Consider the following 21,670-nt stretch of genomic DNA (forward strand, 5'->3'; position numbering starts at 1 on the left):
CACTTTTTAAATATTCTGTTAGTTTTTCTTGTGAGTAATACATTGCAGCGCAAGCATTGAGAGAGGACGATGATTCTGCATATATGACAGAAAAAACAGGTTCAAATTGGGGTTGAATACTATGGTTACGCCAAAGACTAGAACGTCGTGCGTCTACGTGAAATAGCCAAGAGTTGTAATGGAACCCATGTGGGTGGGACTGGTGGTCGGTTAAATATCCCACGGTTGCTGCTTGCTTTGCGAGACGGGCGAGAAGGGCAAGACGAGGCCAGTTGTTAAGTCGCAAGGGTCGAGGGAAGAGTGAGAAGGCATCGGAGGTGGTGTTGGGAAGGACGCTATCCAACTTTTCCGGTAAGGTGTTACTTAAACGTTGTTTGTATTTAAATTGCTGTGACAAGGTTAATTATTTTGTATTTCCGAATTCTATTATGTTCAAAACCAAGGGCTCAGTGCCACTAGACGAAGAGTGAGGGAAGTGTTGGTCACACCCTGCTGAAAACATGCATCTCAGGTTTCAGTTCTGGATAGCAGTTACTGTCGTGTTGTTGGTCAGATACGTTTTCAATTATTAATACAACATCAATCAATTTACTGTAATTGTGACGTCGACCACACGCGAAATTGATTGCCGTTTAAAATACCAATTACGTCCGCGTTTTCAAAAGCGGTCGCTTTCTCCATAGAATTGTCGTTAACGCATCGACTTCACTTTCTTAAAAATATAAGGAAAGGGCATACATTAAGATGTTCTTACTTTTCCTAATTTGTCATAATGTTTTACGTGTTATTAGGACTTTTCAGCCCAGTGGTAACTATTGTATTTTCTCGATTGTATGACACACCCTTGATTTAATAATGAGTTTTCAGGAGGAAAAAAATGCAATTCCATTCTTAAGACGCCGACAAATGTAAGACTCACCCCGATTTCAGACATTTTAATCTATAAAAAAGTGCATCTTACAGTCGAGGAAATACGGTATATGCCCCACATGCTTTAACAATCAATAACTCTGCATTTTATAATTGTGTGTTTCATGTGATTTTTAGTGTAATCTGGGATTTTTTCCTTAAACAGCGCCAACTAATTGATCTTTGTAATGGTGAAGTGTTGCGTTTTCTTTGCGGTACGGATTGAATTCTTAATTTATTACTCAGGCATACTTCAGCGATTAAAGGTTAATAATATACGTGAAAGAAAATCTAGTTTGAAATGCAGTCTTTGATTACTCACAGATTGGGGTAGGTGGTTCGATCCCCGCTCGTGCCAGTTTTGTTTTCTCAGCTGGGAAAGACTTTATGATGGGTCCATTATCAGACAGAGAACATACTGAATGTGCAAGGAATTAAATAGAATAGAAACTAAGGTACAGTAAACTGAAATGGCAGAATAGGATAGATCATGAAGAACACGAGCATTAATTGTAGGATTTTTGAATGGTGGTACGAATTAAGATTGTGGTGTTTTTTGGTTGTTGTTCCCTGTTTCAGAGGAATATTATTTCTTAGTCACAATCGCTGTCCTTACCATTGACTGCCCAGTGTCTCTGACATGACTAATATAATCCAACCTAATAAATCTCCAAAATTCAGACCTAAAGATGGAGACAGTACGTTCTTCCGAAACGTTGATATACAACCAAACAAGTATCTGTCGCAACCCCCGACAACACCACTCTCCCAAGAATGTGTAATAACTGATTTGTGAAATTATAAATTTAGTATGCTCACCAAAAACTGTGGCGAAATATACGCAAAAGCCAATCTTTAAAGCTCTGTGCGTTCAGTGTGGAGAACTGAGAAGACGCTCCTTATGTCAGTATAGCAGCCAGAACACCTCATTACAAAATTCCCTTTATAAATCGACAATATAAATGTTGCCATGGTGATAATTATCGTAGCTGCTTATGTGGGATTAGTGTACAGTATTTTACAGAAGTAGCAGCAGCCAGATCGACATACAACTGTGTAGTGAGGCAAATGAAACATTAAACGTCAACTCTCACTCGACAGTATTAATTTATTTCCCTTACAATCAAACCATGTAAGAATTTCACTGCAGATAAACACACATGAAATTAATACTTTTCCGAATAACAGTTGTTACGAATAACTCCCGGATTATAAGTAAGATTTGATGTTTTCACGAAGATGAGGCTAAAGCGTGGCCGGGGCGTGACGCTGACCACCCGCCCCTATCTAGTGCTGAGGTAAGAATGAGTAGGAGCTGTACCTCCCCCTCCCCCAAGTGCCAACATGTCGTAAAGTGGGACAGCTTTAGTTTACGTTTTATCCGGAGGAACATACGAATGTAGGCAGCCAAGTGTCCGGAAGCGACTATCAAATACTACCCGTTCCTGACCAAGTTAACTAATTGTCTGGTAGACGGGCACTTCTGAAACGTCGATAAATTTATTCCGGACTGCACGATTCAGCGAACCAGAAGAAAATCTGTATTCATACTTGCTGCATAAAAATCTCAGTTCCTACCAAATTATTTTATTTTGAGTATTGTCATTTTTCGACAAAAAAATTTGGTGCACATCTTATAGTTCTTTTGTGCCTGTATAAAACCTTATTAATCCTTGAGGACGTCTTAGAAAGAACATCTCTTTTCTGACTTTCCTCCCGCCCTTACTACATCCGTGTTTGTAGAAAAAAAAACTATCGCAGTTGGAGCTCCTTTCGTACGAAATTTCGAGACGTCTGACGAACTTGTTTGCTACGGACTCGAACCTCGAATCATTGTAGGTCAGGACGTCAGTTAAGAATTTTGGATGGGGATAAATATGGAAATAAATAATGTACTTTCTCAGCATGCAAGACCCAAGACAAACCACTTAGAACCAGTTTGCTCGCAGGAAGGATTTAAGAAATGCATACAAATTTTAGTCGAAGAACAAAGACGGGAGAGACCAATTGGGAACCCTGAGCTTTGGTGAAGGAACAATATTAAAAATGGACTTTGAAATAGGCAGGGTCCAGTGGCCGGCTCACGTGAACACGATAATGGATCTTCGGTGTTCTATAACGTATCCATCCGTGATGTCATAAGTATCAGAGGCGACGGGCTAAAAAAAAGTTCATGTTCTGTAAAGCACAACACAAGAGGTAAAGTCTGTTAACAAGATGTCACCCACCTGTTGTAGGTTTCCACCTGTTGAGCCCACAATAAAAGCTTCTCACTAGCCTAGGGACGTTTCTAGGGGCTGGGGCGTAGAATATGAATTTTGCACCTCTTACTCTCATGATCTTGTGGGAAAAACCTTGAAGTCGCCTTCTTAAAATGGTTTCTTTCTTATCGTTCCTCGTTATTTATCCATCTTACGTTTTATGTTAATTTTGAGGTATGTCGAGAACTGTAATAATATTCACAATTAAATTTGGGTTATCTGGACGGAGAACGATGTTCCAGTGGGGGGGAGTTACCTGCTTTCGCCATGTTACGCACACGATATAATATATACGCATGCAAGGGTTCGCGTAATCAGTGGTTACAAATACGCCCATTACATACAGTAGATAAATTATACATGAAGACAACATAACCTTAATGAACGTAATGACTTGTTTGTGGACATCAGATATTCGTTGAGTGAAATGAGACATCTAGAAATCCAAGAATTATGGCATGAGAAAAGTTATTACGATGATTTTTATTCTCTGCCAATCAGAACGCAGCGGCTGTCAGATGTTTTCCGTGCGAACGAGCGCATTGCTGCTGCCTTAAGCTAGGGAGCCGATAAATATTGAGGAAGTAATGGACGGGAATTAAGGGAATCGTTAATCCTGTGGTACATGTTCTCACATACCGGTAGAAATATTTGATTGCCACGACATTCCCCCTGCCCCATCATGCTCTCTTGTCAGTAACGTTTTACCCAAATGATTTATCTCATACTAATGCTTACTCAAAATAAACTTTCCTTGTGATAACCACGTATCTCACTTTTACCGAAAGTGTCCTTGATATTACGTAGGTGGCGCAAATGCTCAACTAAAAGACGTGCCGGTACAGATTTGCTTTCGGAGGATCACAGTGACGCCTGTTTCAGGGAGCCTCATTGTCCTAAAAAAAAAGTAAAAACCCCAGTGGTGTTGTACCAGCTGTTTTGCACACGTAATTTGGTTTGATTTTCGTTTATTTCAGCCATGTTTCATGTTTGTGCAGGTGGCGTGAGCGTAGGTTTTATTTCGACGGGCTATGGACTGGACAACAACTGGTCTATTATCCGAGGGATCAGTCATTGTTCACATCCTTGTTGGACCGACTCTCGAGGCCATCTAACTTATGCGAGTAGATATTATTGACGTGCCTCTCCAGTCCTTGATCAGCCTGTCGCAAAACATGTACCCATGCAGAACAGCGCAATACAGAGAGACGCGGAACAAACATCTATGACTGGGTGGGATTCGAACCCACGGTCCCAGTGCCCGAGCGATCGAGACCCTCGCCCCAGACCGGCGTTCAAATAGAAACTGCAGGTTTTTTTCCTCACGGGAAAGCAGCTGAAGTTAGGAGTGCACAGCGCTTTCCGATTTCTTGGTATACGAGTGCTTGGGCAAGAGTCAGAATAGTCTACACGGATGTTGGATATATATTTTCTGTGCACTGAGAATGCTCAGAAGAGCTCAGTAGCAGCAGCAGCAGTCACTCTGAGCCTCGAAACCAGGTCTCACTTACTGGAAGCTGCAGCAGTATTGACGTGGTTTCCATTTCTCTGGTCTGTGCATCTGTCTGGGTCTCGAATAATTACAAGGTAAGGTCTTGTCTGATTCGCATTACATCAAACGGCTAACTCACGCATTACCATGCATTCAGTTTCCATTACAGTGCTAACCTTTCATTCACACAGTGGAATCTTCAGTACAGCTCAGACACTATCAAATGAAATTTCGCAGAACAGAACCAGATCACACATTAAGCAAGTAGATATAAATAGATGGTCTCTTGTTGGGTGTTAAACATAATACATAAAGGAAGTCTCTGTGCTTTAGTAATCACTACGCAGTGAAGACTTTCATTCTTAACCCCAGCATCGGATTGAGGTGAATGACCAGCTTCAGGGTTGAGGCCGCTTTACCTCAGGAGAAGAGCCCCCCCAGTACAAATTGTATACAAGGCTGTGCTAGCCCCAGAGTGTTTCCTGACGCGGTGGTGAAAAGCTTCATAATGACTGACGGAAATTGTACCCCCAGCACGTAGCTATCTCTTTACTGAGCTATCGGGGCTTGTAGAAAATGATTCGTTCAAGGTATGAGTTTCATGCAGTCACGAAATAAATAAATGCAAATACACTATGCGTACATTTATGTAGTGTTTTCTTGTGGCGGATTTCAAATAGATTCTGACTGCACGCATGTGTAGTCTCCTCCACCAGTGTTTCGCATTCTAATGGTTTGCAAGCATGGGCAATGATTCGCGTATTATACCGGATTGAGTTGGTTTACCAGCAAGAGAAATTATCACTTTACGCTTTCTTAAGGGGAAAAATTTGAAAATCGTGATGCCGTAATCATACATAAAATTAGTGACAGTCACAACTGATCTGACCTTGAATGTCGCAGTCCACACCCTGGGACTCCTGCTTCCTATTTGGGAAGTCCTGGTTGAAAATATTAACCTTTAACTCGACAAACTTGATAGAGATCTTTCGTGATTTGCCTCAGTTCATATTGGCAATTGCAGTGATAACACCTTAAATTAGGCTACGACCGTCTCCTTTCACATTCGCTCCAACATTCAGGAATCGTGCTATTGTACGTCTCGATATAATCTAAGTTTTCACCGTGGACACGCAAGTTAAATCTCGAGTGACTTCAAGCGACTTAGTTACTGTCAGGTATTTCTCACTTTTGCTTTTCTCATCTAATCATCAATCCACCACTGATCCACCCACACCTATCACCGCCCCACGAGGTGTGTGGTAGCCCTGACCAAACAGCAGATTATTAAACTCGATAGGGAAAGTACATCCAAGCTAATGTTAGGCGCATGTGGAGTTGTTCATATTACGTGTATGAGTAAAGTAATTCACAGAAAATTAATTACGCATTCAGGGAATTTCTGCAGAATAAAAAAGCAATATAACAGATTCAAGGAGTGCAAACTATTAAAACACGTGTTTGTTACTAGCGATAACTTTTTTTGTAACTCGACTAAAGAATTTTGTTAACATTCGGCTTGGTTCATCCCTTGCAACAAAGGATCTAGCAGTATCTCAAATGCTGTCCCACAAGCTGAAGCCAGCCTTTGTGAAAACATCAAAGAAGCAGTGTCTTCTGTTATAGATCATGGCCTCCCATGTTCTCGTGAAACCGTTTCACAGGGAGAAAAAGAAGAGAGGAGATTTAAAGCAAAAGAGACGCGGAATGAGGGGAAGGAACGCAGAATTCCAAATCCAATCATTCGTAGTAGTAAAGTTATATAAAATATGGCACTGAGGTCGCCCAGATTATTAAATTTGCTCACAAACATCTTCTACATACATGCGAATAATTTAAACGAATATTGTAATAAGAATGCTCGCCGTCGCTAGTTGATGAGATTTATTAATACATAAAACCAAATCTAAAGAGCTCTCGGTTCTTGTAACTCAATTTTTGTGCTGTGACGTATTTTTCCTAAATCTGCTTCGTAGAACATCGCTAATGCCCTCTCGCATTTTCTGCGGTTGGCCCGTGGCGGAAGGATGCAGAGGAGTGGCCAGGCAAATTAATTGTAATTTTTGGCGAACACATTTTCAGAAAGAATCAATGCATTCTTACTTTGCTGTTATTTTTTGGGACATAAAACGTCGATTTTAACACTAAATTTTATCGCCATCTATTCCACGTATGGATCCATGAGATGTAATAAAGATTTATTTCTGGATTCTGTTCGAGAGGTATTCGGTTCGAATCTTATGAGATTTACGGACCATTCTGGCTAAAGCACTCTCTTCAGGCGGCTAGTGGGGGAGCACTGGGATTAAGCCTATCTGAAAGGCTGCGGAATTGAGTATTTTGGCATAAAGGGGGGGAAAGATCATAAAGATGAGGACAGTTTTTAATAAAGGGTTTCATAATTTGTGCTCGTCACCAAATTCTTGTTGGGACGACTAAGTCAAGGAAGATACGATGGGTGGAACATGTAGAACGCACGAGGGAGATAAGAAACTAACACGACATTTTAGCAAGAAAACCTGAAAGCGCTAGCTCTGTATGGGAAAATAATATAAACATGGATTTTAAAGAAATAAAATGTGGGGGTGTACACTGGAGTCATTTAGTGCAGATTAGGGTTAGGTGGCTAGCTCCTGTGGACATGATAATGATCCTTAGGGTTCCATACAAAATTGCAAATTTCTTGTTACTCTGAACGACTCTAAGGTTGTTAGTTAATTAGCCGGACTGTTTGTCAGTGATTAATATTAGAGGCTTTTACCAGTATTTCATTTGTAATTAATAGAATCTGAGTTAGAATACCTACTGTTCCTTTTCGTAACAGTTTTTACACCCCTCGTGCTCAAGAAGTAAGAGTCCGACAGTTAACTAGGAAATGTCACCAAACGATCTAATCTCGTGATTAGATATACGTGTTTCAGTCGCAAGAAATATTCAAGTTCGAGCCTGCAAGGTAACAGTGATGCGACTGTTCAGTAAGATTAAGTTAAATGCATAAACTAACAAAGAACGTACTTCCATATTAATTTGAAATAAACAGTCTATAGAAGACATCTCAGGCTTCACTTCAGTGCCATTTATCGCCCACTCCACTTCCTCCGAGTATTGCATTACAATTTAATGGATCTTGAGTTTTCATTCTATTTTCTGTACACTCTTTAATTCCTTCACTCTCAGTTTTTATTTAACTGTAATCCTCTTTGAAGTCCTTTATCTGCGGTACCATTTCTATCTAATTTTCGTATCTTATAAGCACACTTTGCGGGAGTTAGCCCACTCGTATTAATCCCTGTATGAGCAGTGAAAACAGTTTTCTAAAACTGCTATTAAAATTATGGCGCGAAATTAATTAAGCACGAAGAAAAGTTGACTGTAGTTAGATAATTTTACTTAATGAGCTCTACAGTTTCTTATAGTTTCAATAACAGTTCTCTCTTGATTGTGTTCCTATATCTAAACAAGCAGTCTTTTGACATGAAACTATCCCTCGCCAATAATACGTCTGTTTCTGTAATGAGTCTGATATTGGGACTAACATGTAACGCTTAAAACGTCATTTCAAGTAACATGGTGGGCTTACAGCTAGAATTTACTCAATTAGAAGCCCGGCAAAATTAATTTAAGACGAATTGATAATATTATAATCTAAACCTTTCATAACAGCCAATAAAAAAATGAAATAGCATTTGATTGTGATGCATTTCAAACGAAGTAGAACTGAAATGGCGTGCATGAAAGAGATGAGAAATGCATACAAAATCTTGGTTGATAAAACTGAAGAAAATAACTTTGGAGACCTAGAAGTTGGTAGAAGGATATTAAAATGGGTTACGGAAGTGTGAGATGAGGGCGTGGATTGGACTCATCTGGCTCAGAATAGCGTTTTGAGAAAGAATGTCCTTAGCCTGACATCTAGCAAAATTCTAAGGATCAGTGGTTATACAAGGAAAAAGAAGGCAAATTCTTGGTATTTCAAAGCCAGAAGTACAAATATATCTAATTTAGTTTTAAAATTGTTTTGCTTCCAATTTCTGTAACGTACGTGTGATAAGACTGATATATGTATAAAAGGCATTGCAGTACATAGCAAGCTAAGGAAATGATGGCTTCAAAAATGTTGTCTCAGTTTTCAGGATCAGAAAAATGTTGTAAACTGATTACTGATTCTCATCAACATATTCATTCCAGTTACACTCATTTTCAAGATCAGATATCTCAAGACCATGATCAGTTTATACATTCCTCCACCCCATGATTTAACTAACATATAGAAACGAGCAGCAGATTTTGCTAAAACATGATGCTTTTTTATTTTCCATTCTCTAAGGTTACGCTGTCTTAGTTTCAGATGTCCTCAAAACGAAGGAGCCAATACTAGACCCACGTCTGTGTACTGAGAGGACTGTGCGGACGGGACCTGCTCTTTTTTTGAGACGTTGGGACTGCAATCGCTGGCAATGGACACACGTAAATTTACAGATCTTTTGGTGTTAGTTAGAGTTTGCCGGCCATGCATCATGCATGCAAGACATACAGACAGAATGAAGAAGGAGGAGGAACCACCAAGCACATGAAGTGAGTTGTATTATTTGGTATTATAGTTTTTTAGTGCAGATATATTATATGTGACCTGTTAATCTGTACGTGTGTGTTGCCAGTTGTGTTTTTACACATAGTTTTCATTGCTTAAACATACCGGGAGCTGTTAACAGCTCAATGTCATAACATCCTGTACTCTGCTACATTATATAAACACTTCAATAGATATCAACAAGTACTAAGCTCAGTGTCACGTTGTCCTGTTTGAAATCGTGACAAGCTTCCTCGGAACGTATACAATGTAATGTGCCCGCATCTTATACAAGAGTGCCTAGACTGTCGCTTGTTGACTGCTTCCACGATCATTATGGACGAGGCTCAGAAATTTAGGAACAGTGGTATGTTCTTTTAACTGACACGCATTCTGGAATGTCGCCGTGGATTTGTAGCTGTGTCGTAATCCAAAGCTCTGTACTTTGAAAGCTGGCGGCTAAGGCAGAGCATCCATTCACATAGGTCTATGATAAATATAAATATAAATGAAGAAGAGCCAAACTTCATATACCTTCAAAATATCTACCCTAATTTTTTGAGGAACATCAGTCAGCCTAATCCCTACCTTGGATTATTCAATTCGCATAGTTACAATATTGATCTACTCTCTTCCCTCTCTATCCTATTGATTTCTGTTGATATATTCCAATATTTGGCCAAAAGCATACGAGCCTGACTGTTTTATCACGATATCTGTCTTCTGTGTTGTTGCGCCCTGTAGTATGGTAGATGTTTACCAACGTTTCTGGGGGGAATGCGGATCTCTATGGAATGCTTCCGCAGTCCTCGAAGTGTGTGAATGAGGGGCTTCCATGACCGGTTCAGGAGATGTCCGTCTTCCCTGTTGAAGTTATCGGGATGTAATTCAATCTCAATGGCTTCCCTGATTATCCGATTTATGTGGTTGTCACCAGTCTACCCCATAGCACCGACCTGTAAATGAAAGATTCAATTGCTTGTTAAGAATATGATCATTAGGAACATGAGAAACACACGCAATCACAGTCACTGAACAAGTTTGTTTCTTCTTCTGCTTCCAGTGATCTTCATCCCGCCACTCTCGCACAAATCTCACAGAAAGTACTGCATAAGATGACCGCGGAACACTTGAGATGTACGGTTGAAACACATCTGTAAGAGTCGAGTACTTCTTAATTTCTCCCTCGTCTACTTTTCCTTCTTCTTCCTCTTTTTCATCCACTCCCTTTTCCTTCTTAAAATCTTCTTCCTCCTCTTTTCCTTCTTGTACTACATCTTCTTCTGCTTCTGCTGCCACTTGTGCACCTCCGCAGGTTGAACGTATGCTGCAGGCAGTAGTGCTCCCCCGCTGGTGGTGCTCCTGTTGCAGCCACTTGTTCTCCCTCGCTGGTGGTGATGCTATTGCATCCACGTGTTCTCCCACGTTGGTGGTGCTTGTGTTGCAGCCACTTGTTCACCCCCGCTGGTGGTGCTTGTTTTGTAGCCACTTGTTCACCCTCGCTGGTGTTGCTTCTGGTGCAGCCACTTGTTCTCCCTCGCTGGTGGTGCTTCTGGTGCAGCCACTTGTTTCCCACGCTGGTGGTGCTTCTGGTGCAGCCACTTGTTTTCCCACGCTGGTGGTGCTTGTTTTGCAGCCACGTGTTCTCCCCCGCTGGTGGTGCTTCTGGTGCAGCCACTTGTTCTCCCACGCTGGTGGTGCTTGTTTTGTAGCCACTTGTTCTCCCTCGCTGGTGGTGCTTCTGGTGCAGCCACTTGTTTTCCCACGCTGGTGGTGCTTGTTTTGTAGCCACTTGTTTTCCCTCGCTGGTGGTGCTTGTTTTGCAGCCACGTGTTCTCCCACGCTGGTGGTGCTTGTGTTGCAGCCACTTTTTGCTCCCCCGCTGATGCTGCTGCCGCCATTGCTGCTACCTACAACAGATCTGCCATAAATTTTGAGGAAAATCAGTCACCCTAATCCAGCCCCACCCCACCCCCCTCTGGATTATTGAATTATCGTGGTGACATAATATTAATCTAATCTCATCCCTCTCTAACCGATTGATGATATGTTACAGTGATAAGAGAATTTGATTTCTTCTTCTCAAGCTCTACAGTCCACTATGAACTTTGGCTTCCTTCACAATTCATCCCCAGGCCCGACGATCCTTAGCTACAGTGTGCCAGTTTTTAATTCCCATAATTTTCAAATCTATTTCATCTTTCCACTTTTTACATGGCCTGCCTCTCTTCCTTACCCCACCATATTAGTTAACATTATATTTTTTGCCATTCGTTCCTTGGCCATTCTTACACTGTGTCCTTACCATCTCAGTCTCAATGATTTTATAACTTTTACAATAACTTCACTTTCTAATATATACTCTATCACCTTATTCGTTCTTATTCTCCAGTTTTCTCTTTCCTTTGTGATTCCAGAAATTTTCCTAATACTTTTTCCTTCAAATGTTCTAAGGGCATTCATTCCATCAGCCGCCATTGTCCAAGTTTCTGACCCATAGCTCAAGATAGGTCTTATTAGTGTTTTATACATTTTCATTTTTGTTTTTCTTGACTGAAGTTTAGATCTCAAAATTTTAATATGTGCATAATATGCACAGTTTGCTAACATTATTTTATTACTTATGTCTTCCTTCAATTTATCATTGTTATTTATTACTGAACCCACATATGTAAACTTTTCAAGCCTTAAATATTAAAATCACCTATTGCAATATTTTCAAGATCTCTTCCTGCTAATAATGTGAACAATTTCAAATATTTAGTTTTCTCTTCATTTATTTCTAATCCCATTTTCTTTCCTTCGTCCTCTAATGCAATTACTCTTTTTTACAGTCCTGGGATATTTCTTGCAGTTAGCACAATGTCATCAACATAGGCACATATTTGTATACAATATTTCCTTTCTCAACAGTTCCTTCTAAGACTTTATTTAGTGCTATATTAAATAGTGTTGCTGATAGTGCATCCTCCTGTCTTACTCTTACCATTGTATTAAAGGATCTACTACTTTTATTGCTTATCTTAACTTTTTATGTGTTACCCTGTAAAGTCATTCTTATTAGTCTTATTATCTTTTCTTATTATACCATCATGCTCTAAGGCTGTAAACAATTGATTTATATATATTCTATGAAAAGCTTGTCTAATAACAATAAATAGAATGTGTAAATTCGTATTATATTCATAACACTTTTCCGTTGTCTGTCTCATTACAAATATTTGCTCAGGGTTACTGCTGTTAAGTCTGAATCCACATTGGTAATCGCCTATTATCTCTTCAATATATACATTAAGTCTTTTGAGTATAATATTTGTGAAGATTTTATATATTACATTTAAATGGGTAATCCCTTTGTAATTACTACATTGCATTTTACCTCCTTTTTTAAAAATCAGACATGTAAGACCTTTTTTCCATTCTGATGGCATTCTTTCTTTTTCCCATATAATATTTATGTATTTACTTATGTATTCTTCCTAACAGAACTTGGCTTTCTTGTTTTATTAATTCTGCAGTAATAGAGTCCTCACCCGGAGCCTTGTTATTTTTCAATTATATTATTCATTCCTTCTTTCACTTAATTCATGATGGGACATTCAACAAAGGGCTGAGCTGTTAAATATTTACTATCTCTATTATTTATTTAAGAGCTCTTCAAAATACTCAGTCCATCTATCTAAAATTTCTTTTTCATCTCCTATTATTTTACCTTGCTTATCCTTACATGCATTGAGTTTTGGTTTATTGCAATTTTTTTATAATTAAAGTTTACCTACAAAATTTTCTATTTTAATTTTGAGAATTGACTTCTTGTATTGTTTGTAATTGTTCATTAATAATTTCTCTTTTCTTCTTCCTACATTTTGTATTGACTTCCCTTCTGTAGTTATTATATATTTCACATTTTGATCTTGTTTCATGTTGTAACTTTATTTTTCTAGCTTCATTTTTATTTTCCACAAACCTAAGACAATCATTGCCAAACCAATCTGCATTTCTTCCTTGTTTCTCTATTCCTATATTGTCAGTTGCAGATTGTGTGATTGATTGTTTGATTTTATTCCATTCTAGTCCCACACTTTCTTCCTCATCATTATCATTGTACAAAACAAAATGCTGTGATTAAGAGAATTTTATTTGTGTTGATACATTCCAGCATTTGGCCGAAAGGATAGGAGTCTGACTGTTTTTTTTTGTGGTTATCCCCAGTCTCCTCCGTAACACCCATCTGTAAATGAAAGATTCGAACGCTTGTTAGGAATAGAACCACTAGGCACCTGAGAACCACACGCAATCACAGTCACACGATAAGTTTATATCTTCTTCTGCTTCCAGTGATCTTCTTCCTGCCGCTATTGACACAAATCTCACGGAAGGTACTGCAAAAGAGAAGGAGGAAACACTTCAGATCTGCAGTTGAAACTCAGCGGTAAGTGTCGCAGTACTTCTTCACTTCTTCCTTCATTTCCTTTCTTTCTTTCTTTTTCTTCCTCTTCTTTTCCTTCTTATCTTCTTTTTCTCCTCCTCCTCCTGCTTTGGCTTCTGTTGTTCATTCCTCAGTGCTGATGCTTCTTGAAACTAACAATTTCATATTCTGTGTCTTAATTTTTTCTTATGTCCTGTATTTGTTTCGCTGTGTTCGTGGCATCCATCACACTCTAAGTACATGATCCCAAGGCACTTAATACCCTGACACACACCCAGACAGACAGTGATGAATGGGACTGTGATCTTTTGCGATGCGTGAGTGAAAGCGGTAGATGACACAGTATGCCACATTGTGCTAATATGGTCTTACTGAGTAATTGAAGAAGTGAGGCCTATGCTTGGACCCTACTAAGGCAAATAAGTGGTATGCAACAGTGAGGAAAGCTTTCATTCTCACCACATTGACGCAGATGTTCATGATTTGTATCAGGAATGTGACGCGCTCCTGTCTAGCCACTTTCTGGGAGAGTATTCGGGAAGACCCCAGGGAAGTGGTCGGAAAAATCTCGAGTCATGGTACGGATAGTGGGGATCTCAAAGGCAGAAGAAGTGTGAAGACATCGCTTGAATATCAAGATTCCTTTACTTCCACTTTCATCAAAACGACTCTGGTAAGAGCGAACAATATGTGCAGCTGGCACTGCATAGCAAACATGCTAACGTATTGAGGGACCACAAGAATGCTGTCTCAGGTATGAGGGTTCAGGAAGTTGTTCTTTACGACTGATTAATGATTTTTACAGATGGGTTCCATCTACACATCCTTCTAAAATATGTTTTCTCTAGCCATGTGACAAGTGTCAGGTCATTTAATTGGCCCGAATAGCAACTCATATACTCGTTTGAGTAGTAACTTCTATTAATAGAATGGAACATGTGTATGCAGCTAAGCTGTACCCCACGGTAGTTAATTGAATACTGCCTGTCACGGGAAATAATATGGCAATGAAATTTCTGGTCGCAGACGCAATCTACCTACTGTGCAACTGGCTACCAACTAATATCAGTCTACATCACAAACAAAACAAGCATCTAATATCTACAAGAGCACTAATCATCATTACTCAACCATAACTACACACCCACAATCACTACCATCAACGCTACAAATCGCAGTACTTGATACAATACACAACTTGTCAGACCAGAAATCTCATTGAGAAGTTTTGCACGTAAGAGTGAAATTAAATGTAGTCCGGCACTAGCGATGTCTGTGGAGGCATGTGCTTCCCATTGTGTAATGCCTCCCATAATGTCCCTGACTGTTCGGTTTCACTCTGCGGTAAGCGAAATCGTTCGGGCTATTCCTAATATCTTGTATCTGCAATTGATGGACCTAATTTTGGTCACATTTATGATAGTGGATGAGAAATTGCTAAGATTTAGATGCCAGCTGTGGTGTGGAGGGCAAAATAAATTTGTAGCTGCCCTTGTTACCTGCGTTCGATTTGCCGGATATCTCGTATTTAACGGAAGGTAATGAATGTACAGGACTTGCCTGAGTTGGCATGCCACGCGACATCTCGGAAATGAGATTGAGAACATTCTCAAAGTTCTAAGTGGTCCTACCGAAGCAACGAGTTGTTCTTGAGGGTCAGCCAAGTGGGAGATATACCCGATGAACCCTTTCCCTGAAGCGGTCAATAAACAATGCCCGCGTGCGGTGTCTCCTAACAAGGTACTCAAGAGAACATTGTGAGCTGAATGCCATGACTTGACTTAGGAGGAGGGCATGGGCAAAATTAACATGACAGGGAAATTTTGAACATTGCCACTCAGCAAATATTCTGTTGCATGATTAAGTTATGGGAGTGTTGAAGCATGAGACATGAACACAAACACACACCACGCCTGACACACATAATACAGTCTGCTAACACGTTCTGTCTTCAGTATTGTCGACAAATTTCTTGTGTTCTCTCCTATTCTGTCATCTCTCCACTTGTCTCTCTGCTTCTATCACATCCTCTCTGCAGCATCTATGTATTATTCTGTCTTTTCACGTCTCCTCTCGTGTCCTTCTCCGTCTTCTGTTGCAGTCCGTCTTCTGCCATCTCTGCAGTCACCTCTGTTATGCGTCCTGTATTCTCTTCTCTTCTCTTCTCTTCTCTTCTCTTCTCTTCTATGAGATCCCTTGCCTTATGTTCACACCTCTGCTACCTCTTTTGCTGCCGTATCCTATCCAATCCTATCCTATCCCTGCCCTCTTCTTTCTTCTCCCTCCTCTTTTGTCTCACCATTCCTCTCCTTTCCTCCTCCTTTCTCATCCCTGTTCCCTTGTTCTGCCTTGAGTCCACCTGCATCTTCTCTTCTCATTTCTTCACTTCTCTCTTATTAAGACTTCATTGCTTTCTTCATGTGTTGTCCGTTGTCTCCTTCTATTTCGCACTCCTATGGTCTTTCCTCATGACCCAGGGGGTAACTCAGTCACTTTTGTGACTTTGTTACGGACTGGACGACCAGGGGGTTCTATCCCAGACAGGGGCAGAGGATTCCTCCTCTAGCCTCTGCGTCCAGACTGGCTCTGGGCCCCACCCGTCCCCACAAGCACCTGCATGGCGTATAGTGAGACGACTTCATTTATGTTCTCTCCTCTTCTCTTTTCCCTTCCCGTCCATTCACTGCACTGTTCCTTAAGCTGCTCTTTGCTCTTCCTTCTCTTATTTTTGGCTCTCCTTTCATCTTCTCAAGAATACTATGATCTTCACTTGGTTCTTCTCCCGTTGCCACTTGTCATCTTTCACTTTTTCCTTGTCCTCTCTCCTCTTCTATCTTCTGTCTTCCTTCTCTTCACTAATATGTCTTCCCTTCCATATTCTTAAAATTTGCATACCACGTAGTGTATTGAAATATAAAAACAAGTACACAAACAAACTGTCAACACTTTAAATGACACACTATTTCTTCCATATATTCTTTCTCTAATTTCTCTTCTCCTCTCCGTTCCCCTCTCTGCCATCTTGTTCTCTCCTATGTTCTCTTTTTTATTTTCTTCTTCTTCTTCTTCTCCTCCTCCATTCTCTCTCCTCTTGTCCTGTCCTGTTTTTTTAAAATGTGGGGAGACTTCAAATCCTTTCAGACTCATTTCCACTTCCGATGAAGTGAACACTGTTTCTGTCTCTCGTTCTTCCAGGAAATGGAGCATTCTTCATTCCTACTTGCAGTTGAGCCACTTCGTGTGGAGTGTGGATACTGTCTTCACCATTCTAGTTTTGCCGCTTTCCAGGGATCCCTGTTGGACAATACCGTGTTGCACCAAGAGGGACAACCCCTTACTTGCGTTGCCCGCCCCCCACGACGAGGACGTACTAGAATGGACTTGGGGGGGCAGCGGATTTTGCCTCTAGTTGTCCTTCACACAGACAGCAAGTAATCAGCTTTCTGATTATGTTATTTCAGGAATTTACTATTACTTCACATTTTTTGCTTGATTCAGTTTTTGGATGCACACGTGCACCAGTGTCCTGTTTCGCCAATGAAGGATGCCTCTTGACATGAAAAAATTTCAAGTTGAACTAGGAGCCCGTTGCAGACCTAACTGATTTTACGTGCCAGCTATATGGAAGAAAATCCACAAAGTTTAGTTTTAAATAAATGAAGATGAAGTTTGCAAATTCCAGATTTTCAGAAATGCAAAGACAGCCTGCATTGTGATGGAAACAATCTGTGAAGTGGGTCTATGCGTTTTTGTGGACATTAACTGATGCATCATTCATTGTTACACCCCCTCGCCACGGTGAGGCACAGGACTTTGAGGGGGGGATATGAATTCCTGGTCCGTCTTCAAGAACCGAGGATTCCATATCCGAAATAAAGGGCACATGTTGGAACCCATCCCAATGCCGATACTGCTCTAACTTGCATCGACCGAGAGTCGACTCATTGCCTTTAGGGCCTGAGTCGGAATGACGGTCTGAGCTCATGAAGAACAATAAGAGCATCTTTTGGAATACCAGTCCACGTCTCTTCATTTCACCACATCCTTCCTATCATTTATCCATATAGGTATGTGTAGCTATCTGCGGTTAAGTTCCTAAGTTTATGTGTTCTCCCTCCCTCTGTGACACCCCTCCCCACCACCCCCCGGGAATCCCATCTTGAGTCAACTCTCCGGAAACCTGTGCAGTTGATGATAAACAATAAGAGAGCCTTTCATGAATAGGGAGAGTAAATTCCTGCCTCCGCAATCAATGTTCAGTTGCATCCTTGAGACTTTTCAGTATGAATTTGCTCGGACATCCCTTGCGCATTCCTGGACCTCTTCTGAGCTACCTTACTTGCCACTGTCTAACATCTCTCACCCCATGATTTAACTAACATATAGAAACGAGCAGCAGATTTTGCTAAAACATGATGCTTTTTTATTTTCCATTCTCTAAGGTTACGCTGTCTTAGTTTCAGATGTCCTCAAAACGAAGGAGCCAATACTAGACCCACGTCTGTGTACTGAGAGGACTGTGCGGACGGGACCTGCTCTTTTTTTGAGACGTTGGGACTGCAATCGCTGGCAATGGACACACGTAAATTTACAGATCTTTTGGTGTTAGTTAGAGTTTGCCGGCCATGCATCATGCATGCAAGACATACAGACAGAATGAAGAAGGAGGAGGAACCACCAAGCACATGAAGTGAGTTGTATTATTTGGTATTATAGTTTTTTAGTGCAGATATATTATATGTGACCTGTTAATCTGTACGTGTGTGTTGCCAGTTGTGTTTTTACACATAGTTTTCATTGCTTAAACATACCGGGAGCTGTTAACAGCTCAATGTCATAACATCCTGTACTCTGCTACATTATATAAACACTTCAATAGATATCAACAAGTACTAAGCTCAGTGTCACGTTGTCCTGTTTGAAATCGTGACAAGCTTCCTCGGAACGTATACAATGTAATGTGCCCGCATCTTATACAAGAGTGCCTAGACTGTCGCTTGTTGACTGCTTCCACGATCATTATGGACGAGGCTCAGAAATTTAGGAACAGTGGTATGTTCTTTTAACTGACACGCATTCTGGAATGTCGCCGTGGATTTGTAGCTGTGTCGTAATCCAAAGCTCTGTACTTTGAAAGCTGGCGGCTAAGGCAGAGCATCCATTCACATAGGTCTATGATAAATATAAATATAAATGAAGAAGAGCCAAACTTCATATACCTTCAAAATATCTACCCTAATTTTTTGAGGAACATCAGTCAGCCTAATCCCTACCTTGGATTATTCAATTCGCATAGTTACAATATTGATCTACTCTCTTCCCTATCTATCCTATTGATTTCTGTTGATATATTCCAATATTTGGCCAAAAGCATACGAGCCTGACTGTTTTATCACGATATCTGTCTTCTGTGTTGTTGCGCCCTGTAGTATGGTAGATGTTTACCAACGTTTCTGGGGGGAATGCGGTTCTCTATGGAATGCTTCCGCACGCCTCGAAGTGTGTGAATGAGGGGCTTCCATGACCGGTTCAGGAGATGTCCGTCTTCCCTGTTGTTGAAGTTATCGGGATGTAATTCAATCTCAATGGCTTCCCTGATTATCCGATTTATGTGGTTGTCACCAGTCTACCCCATAGCACCGACCTGTAAATGAAAGATTCAATTGCTTGTTAAGAATATAATCATTAGGAACATGAGAATATAATCATTAGGAACATGAGAAACACACGCAATCACAGTCACTGAACAAGTTTGTTTCTTCTTCTGCTTCCAGTGATCTTCATCCCGCCACTCTCGCACAAATCTCACAGAAAGTACTGCATAAGATGACCGCGGAACACTTGAGATGTACGGTTGAAACACATCTGTAAGAGTCGAGTACTTCTTAATTTCTCCCTCGTCTACTTTTCCTTCTTCTTCCTCTTTTTCATCCACTCCCTTTTCCTTCTTAAAATCTTCTTCCTCCTCTTTTCCTTCTTGTACTACATCTTCTTCTGCTTCTGCTGCCACTTGTGCACCTCCGCAGGTTGAACTTATGCTGCAGGCAGTAGTGCTCCCCCGCTGGTGGTGCTTCTGTTGCAGCCACTTGTTCTCCCTCGCTGGTGGTGATGCTATTGCATCCACGTGTTCTCCCACGTTGGTGGTGCTTGTGTTGCAGCCACTTGTTCACCCCCGCTGGTGGTGCTTGTTTTGTAGCCACTTGTTCACCCTCGCTGGTGTTGCTTCTGGTGCAGCCACTTGTTCTCCCTCGCTGGTGGTGCTTCTGGTGCAGCCACTTGTTTCCCACGCTGGTGGTGCTTCTGGTGCAGCCACTTGTTTTCCCACGCTGGTGGTGCTTGTTTTGCAGCCACGTGTTCTCCCCCGCTGGTGGTGCTTCTGGTGCAGCCACTTGTTCTCCCACGCTGGTGGTGCTTGTTTTGTAGCCACTTGTTCTCCCTCGCTGGTGGTGCTTCTGGTGCAGCCACTTGTTTTCCCACGCTGGTGGTGCTTGTTTTGTAGCCACTTGTTTTCCCTCGCTGGTGGTGCTTGTTTTGCAGCCACGTGTTCTCCCACGCTGGTGGTGCTTGTGTTGCAGCCACTTTTTGCTCCCCCGCTGATGCTGCTGCCGCCATTGCTGCTACCTACAACAGATCTGCCATAAATTTTGAGGAAAATCAGTCACCCTAATCCAGCCCCACCCCACCCCCCTCTGGATTATTGAATTATCGTGGTGACATAATATTAATCTAATCTCATCCCTCTCTAACCGATTGATGATATGTTACAGTGATAAGAGAATTTGATTTCTTCTTCTCAAGCTCTACAGTCCACTGTGAACTTTGGCTTCCTTCACAATTCATCCCCAGGCCTGACGATCCTTAGCTACAGTATGCCAGTTTTTAATTCCCATAATTTTCAAATCTATTTCATCTTTCCACTTTTTACATGGCCTGCCTCTCTTCCTTACCCCACCATATTAGTTAACATTATATTTTTTGCCATTCGTTCCTTGGCCATTCTTACACTGTGTCCTTACCATCTCAGTCTCAATGATTTTATAACTTTTACAATAACTTCACTTTCTAATATATACTCTATCACCTTATTCGTTCTTATTCTCCAGTTTTCTCTTTTCTTTGTGATTCCAGAAATTTTCCTAATACTTTTTCCTTCAAATGTTCTAAGGGCATTCATTCCATCAGCCGCCATTGTCCAAGTTTCTGACCCATAGCTCAAGATAGGTCTTATTAGTGTTTTATACATTTTCATTTTTCTTGACTGAAGTTTAGATCTCAAAATTTTAATATGTGCATAATATGCACAGTTTGCTAACATTATTTTATTACTTATGTCTTCCTTCAATTTATCATCGTTATTTATTACTGAACCCACATATGTAAACTTTTCAAGCCTTAAATATTAAAATCACCTATTGCAATATTTTCAAGATCTCTTCCTGCTAATAATGTGAACATTTTCAAATATTTAGTTTTCTCTTCATTTATTTCTAATCCCATTTTCTTTCCTTCGTCCTCTAATGCAATTACTCTTTTTTACAGTCCTGGGATATTTCTTGCAGTTAGTACAATGTCATCAACATAGGCACATATTTGTATACAATATTTCCTTTCTCAACAGTTCCTTCTAAGACTTTATTTAGTGCTATATTAAATAGTGTTGCTGATAGTGCATCCTCCTGTCTTACTCTTACCATTGTATTAAAGGATCTACTACTTTTATTGCTTATCTTAACTTTTTATGTGTTACCCTGTAAAGTCATTCTTATTAGTCTTATTATCTTTTCTTATTATACCATCATGCTCTAAGGCTGTAAACAATTGATTTATATATATTCTATGAAAAGCTTGTCTAATAACAATAAATAGAATGTGTAAATTCGTATTATATTCATAACACTTTTCCGTTGTCTGTCTCATTACAAATATTTGCTCAGGGTTACTGCTGTTAAGTCTGAATCCACATTGGTAATCGCCTATTATCTCTTCAATATATACATTAAGTCTTTTGA

At 40.5% G+C, this 21,670-nt stretch overlaps 1 protein-coding gene across 13 annotated transcripts in view; it reads left to right on the top strand.

The window, feature by feature from the left end:
• The first annotated feature begins 262 nt into the window (after positions 1-262).
• The window catches only part of LOC110839140 (uncharacterized), a 77,915-nt gene continuing 56,507 nt past the window's right edge, over positions 263-21,670 (top strand). For 6 of the 13 annotated variants that reach the window (XR_015536509.1, XR_015536511.1, XR_015536513.1 and 3 more), the window contains exons 1-2: positions 16,958-17,092; positions 18,119-18,351. Coding sequence is in view for 2 of the 13 variants with exons in the window: in XM_087353696.1 (XP_087209822.1) it covers position 18,351 (1 nt within the window). In the remaining 11 variants the exon portion in view is untranslated. The other 7 variants (XR_015536510.1, XR_015536507.1, XM_087353697.1 and 4 more) reach the window with 7 other exon arrangements.

Source organism: Zootermopsis nevadensis, unplaced genomic scaffold, assembly GCF_977971745.1.
Source record: "Zootermopsis nevadensis isolate Lab colony 2312 unplaced genomic scaffold, Znev_1.0 Znev_ptg000022l, whole genome shotgun sequence".
Taxonomy (NCBI): domain Eukaryota; kingdom Metazoa; phylum Arthropoda; class Insecta; order Blattodea; family Termopsidae; genus Zootermopsis; species Zootermopsis nevadensis.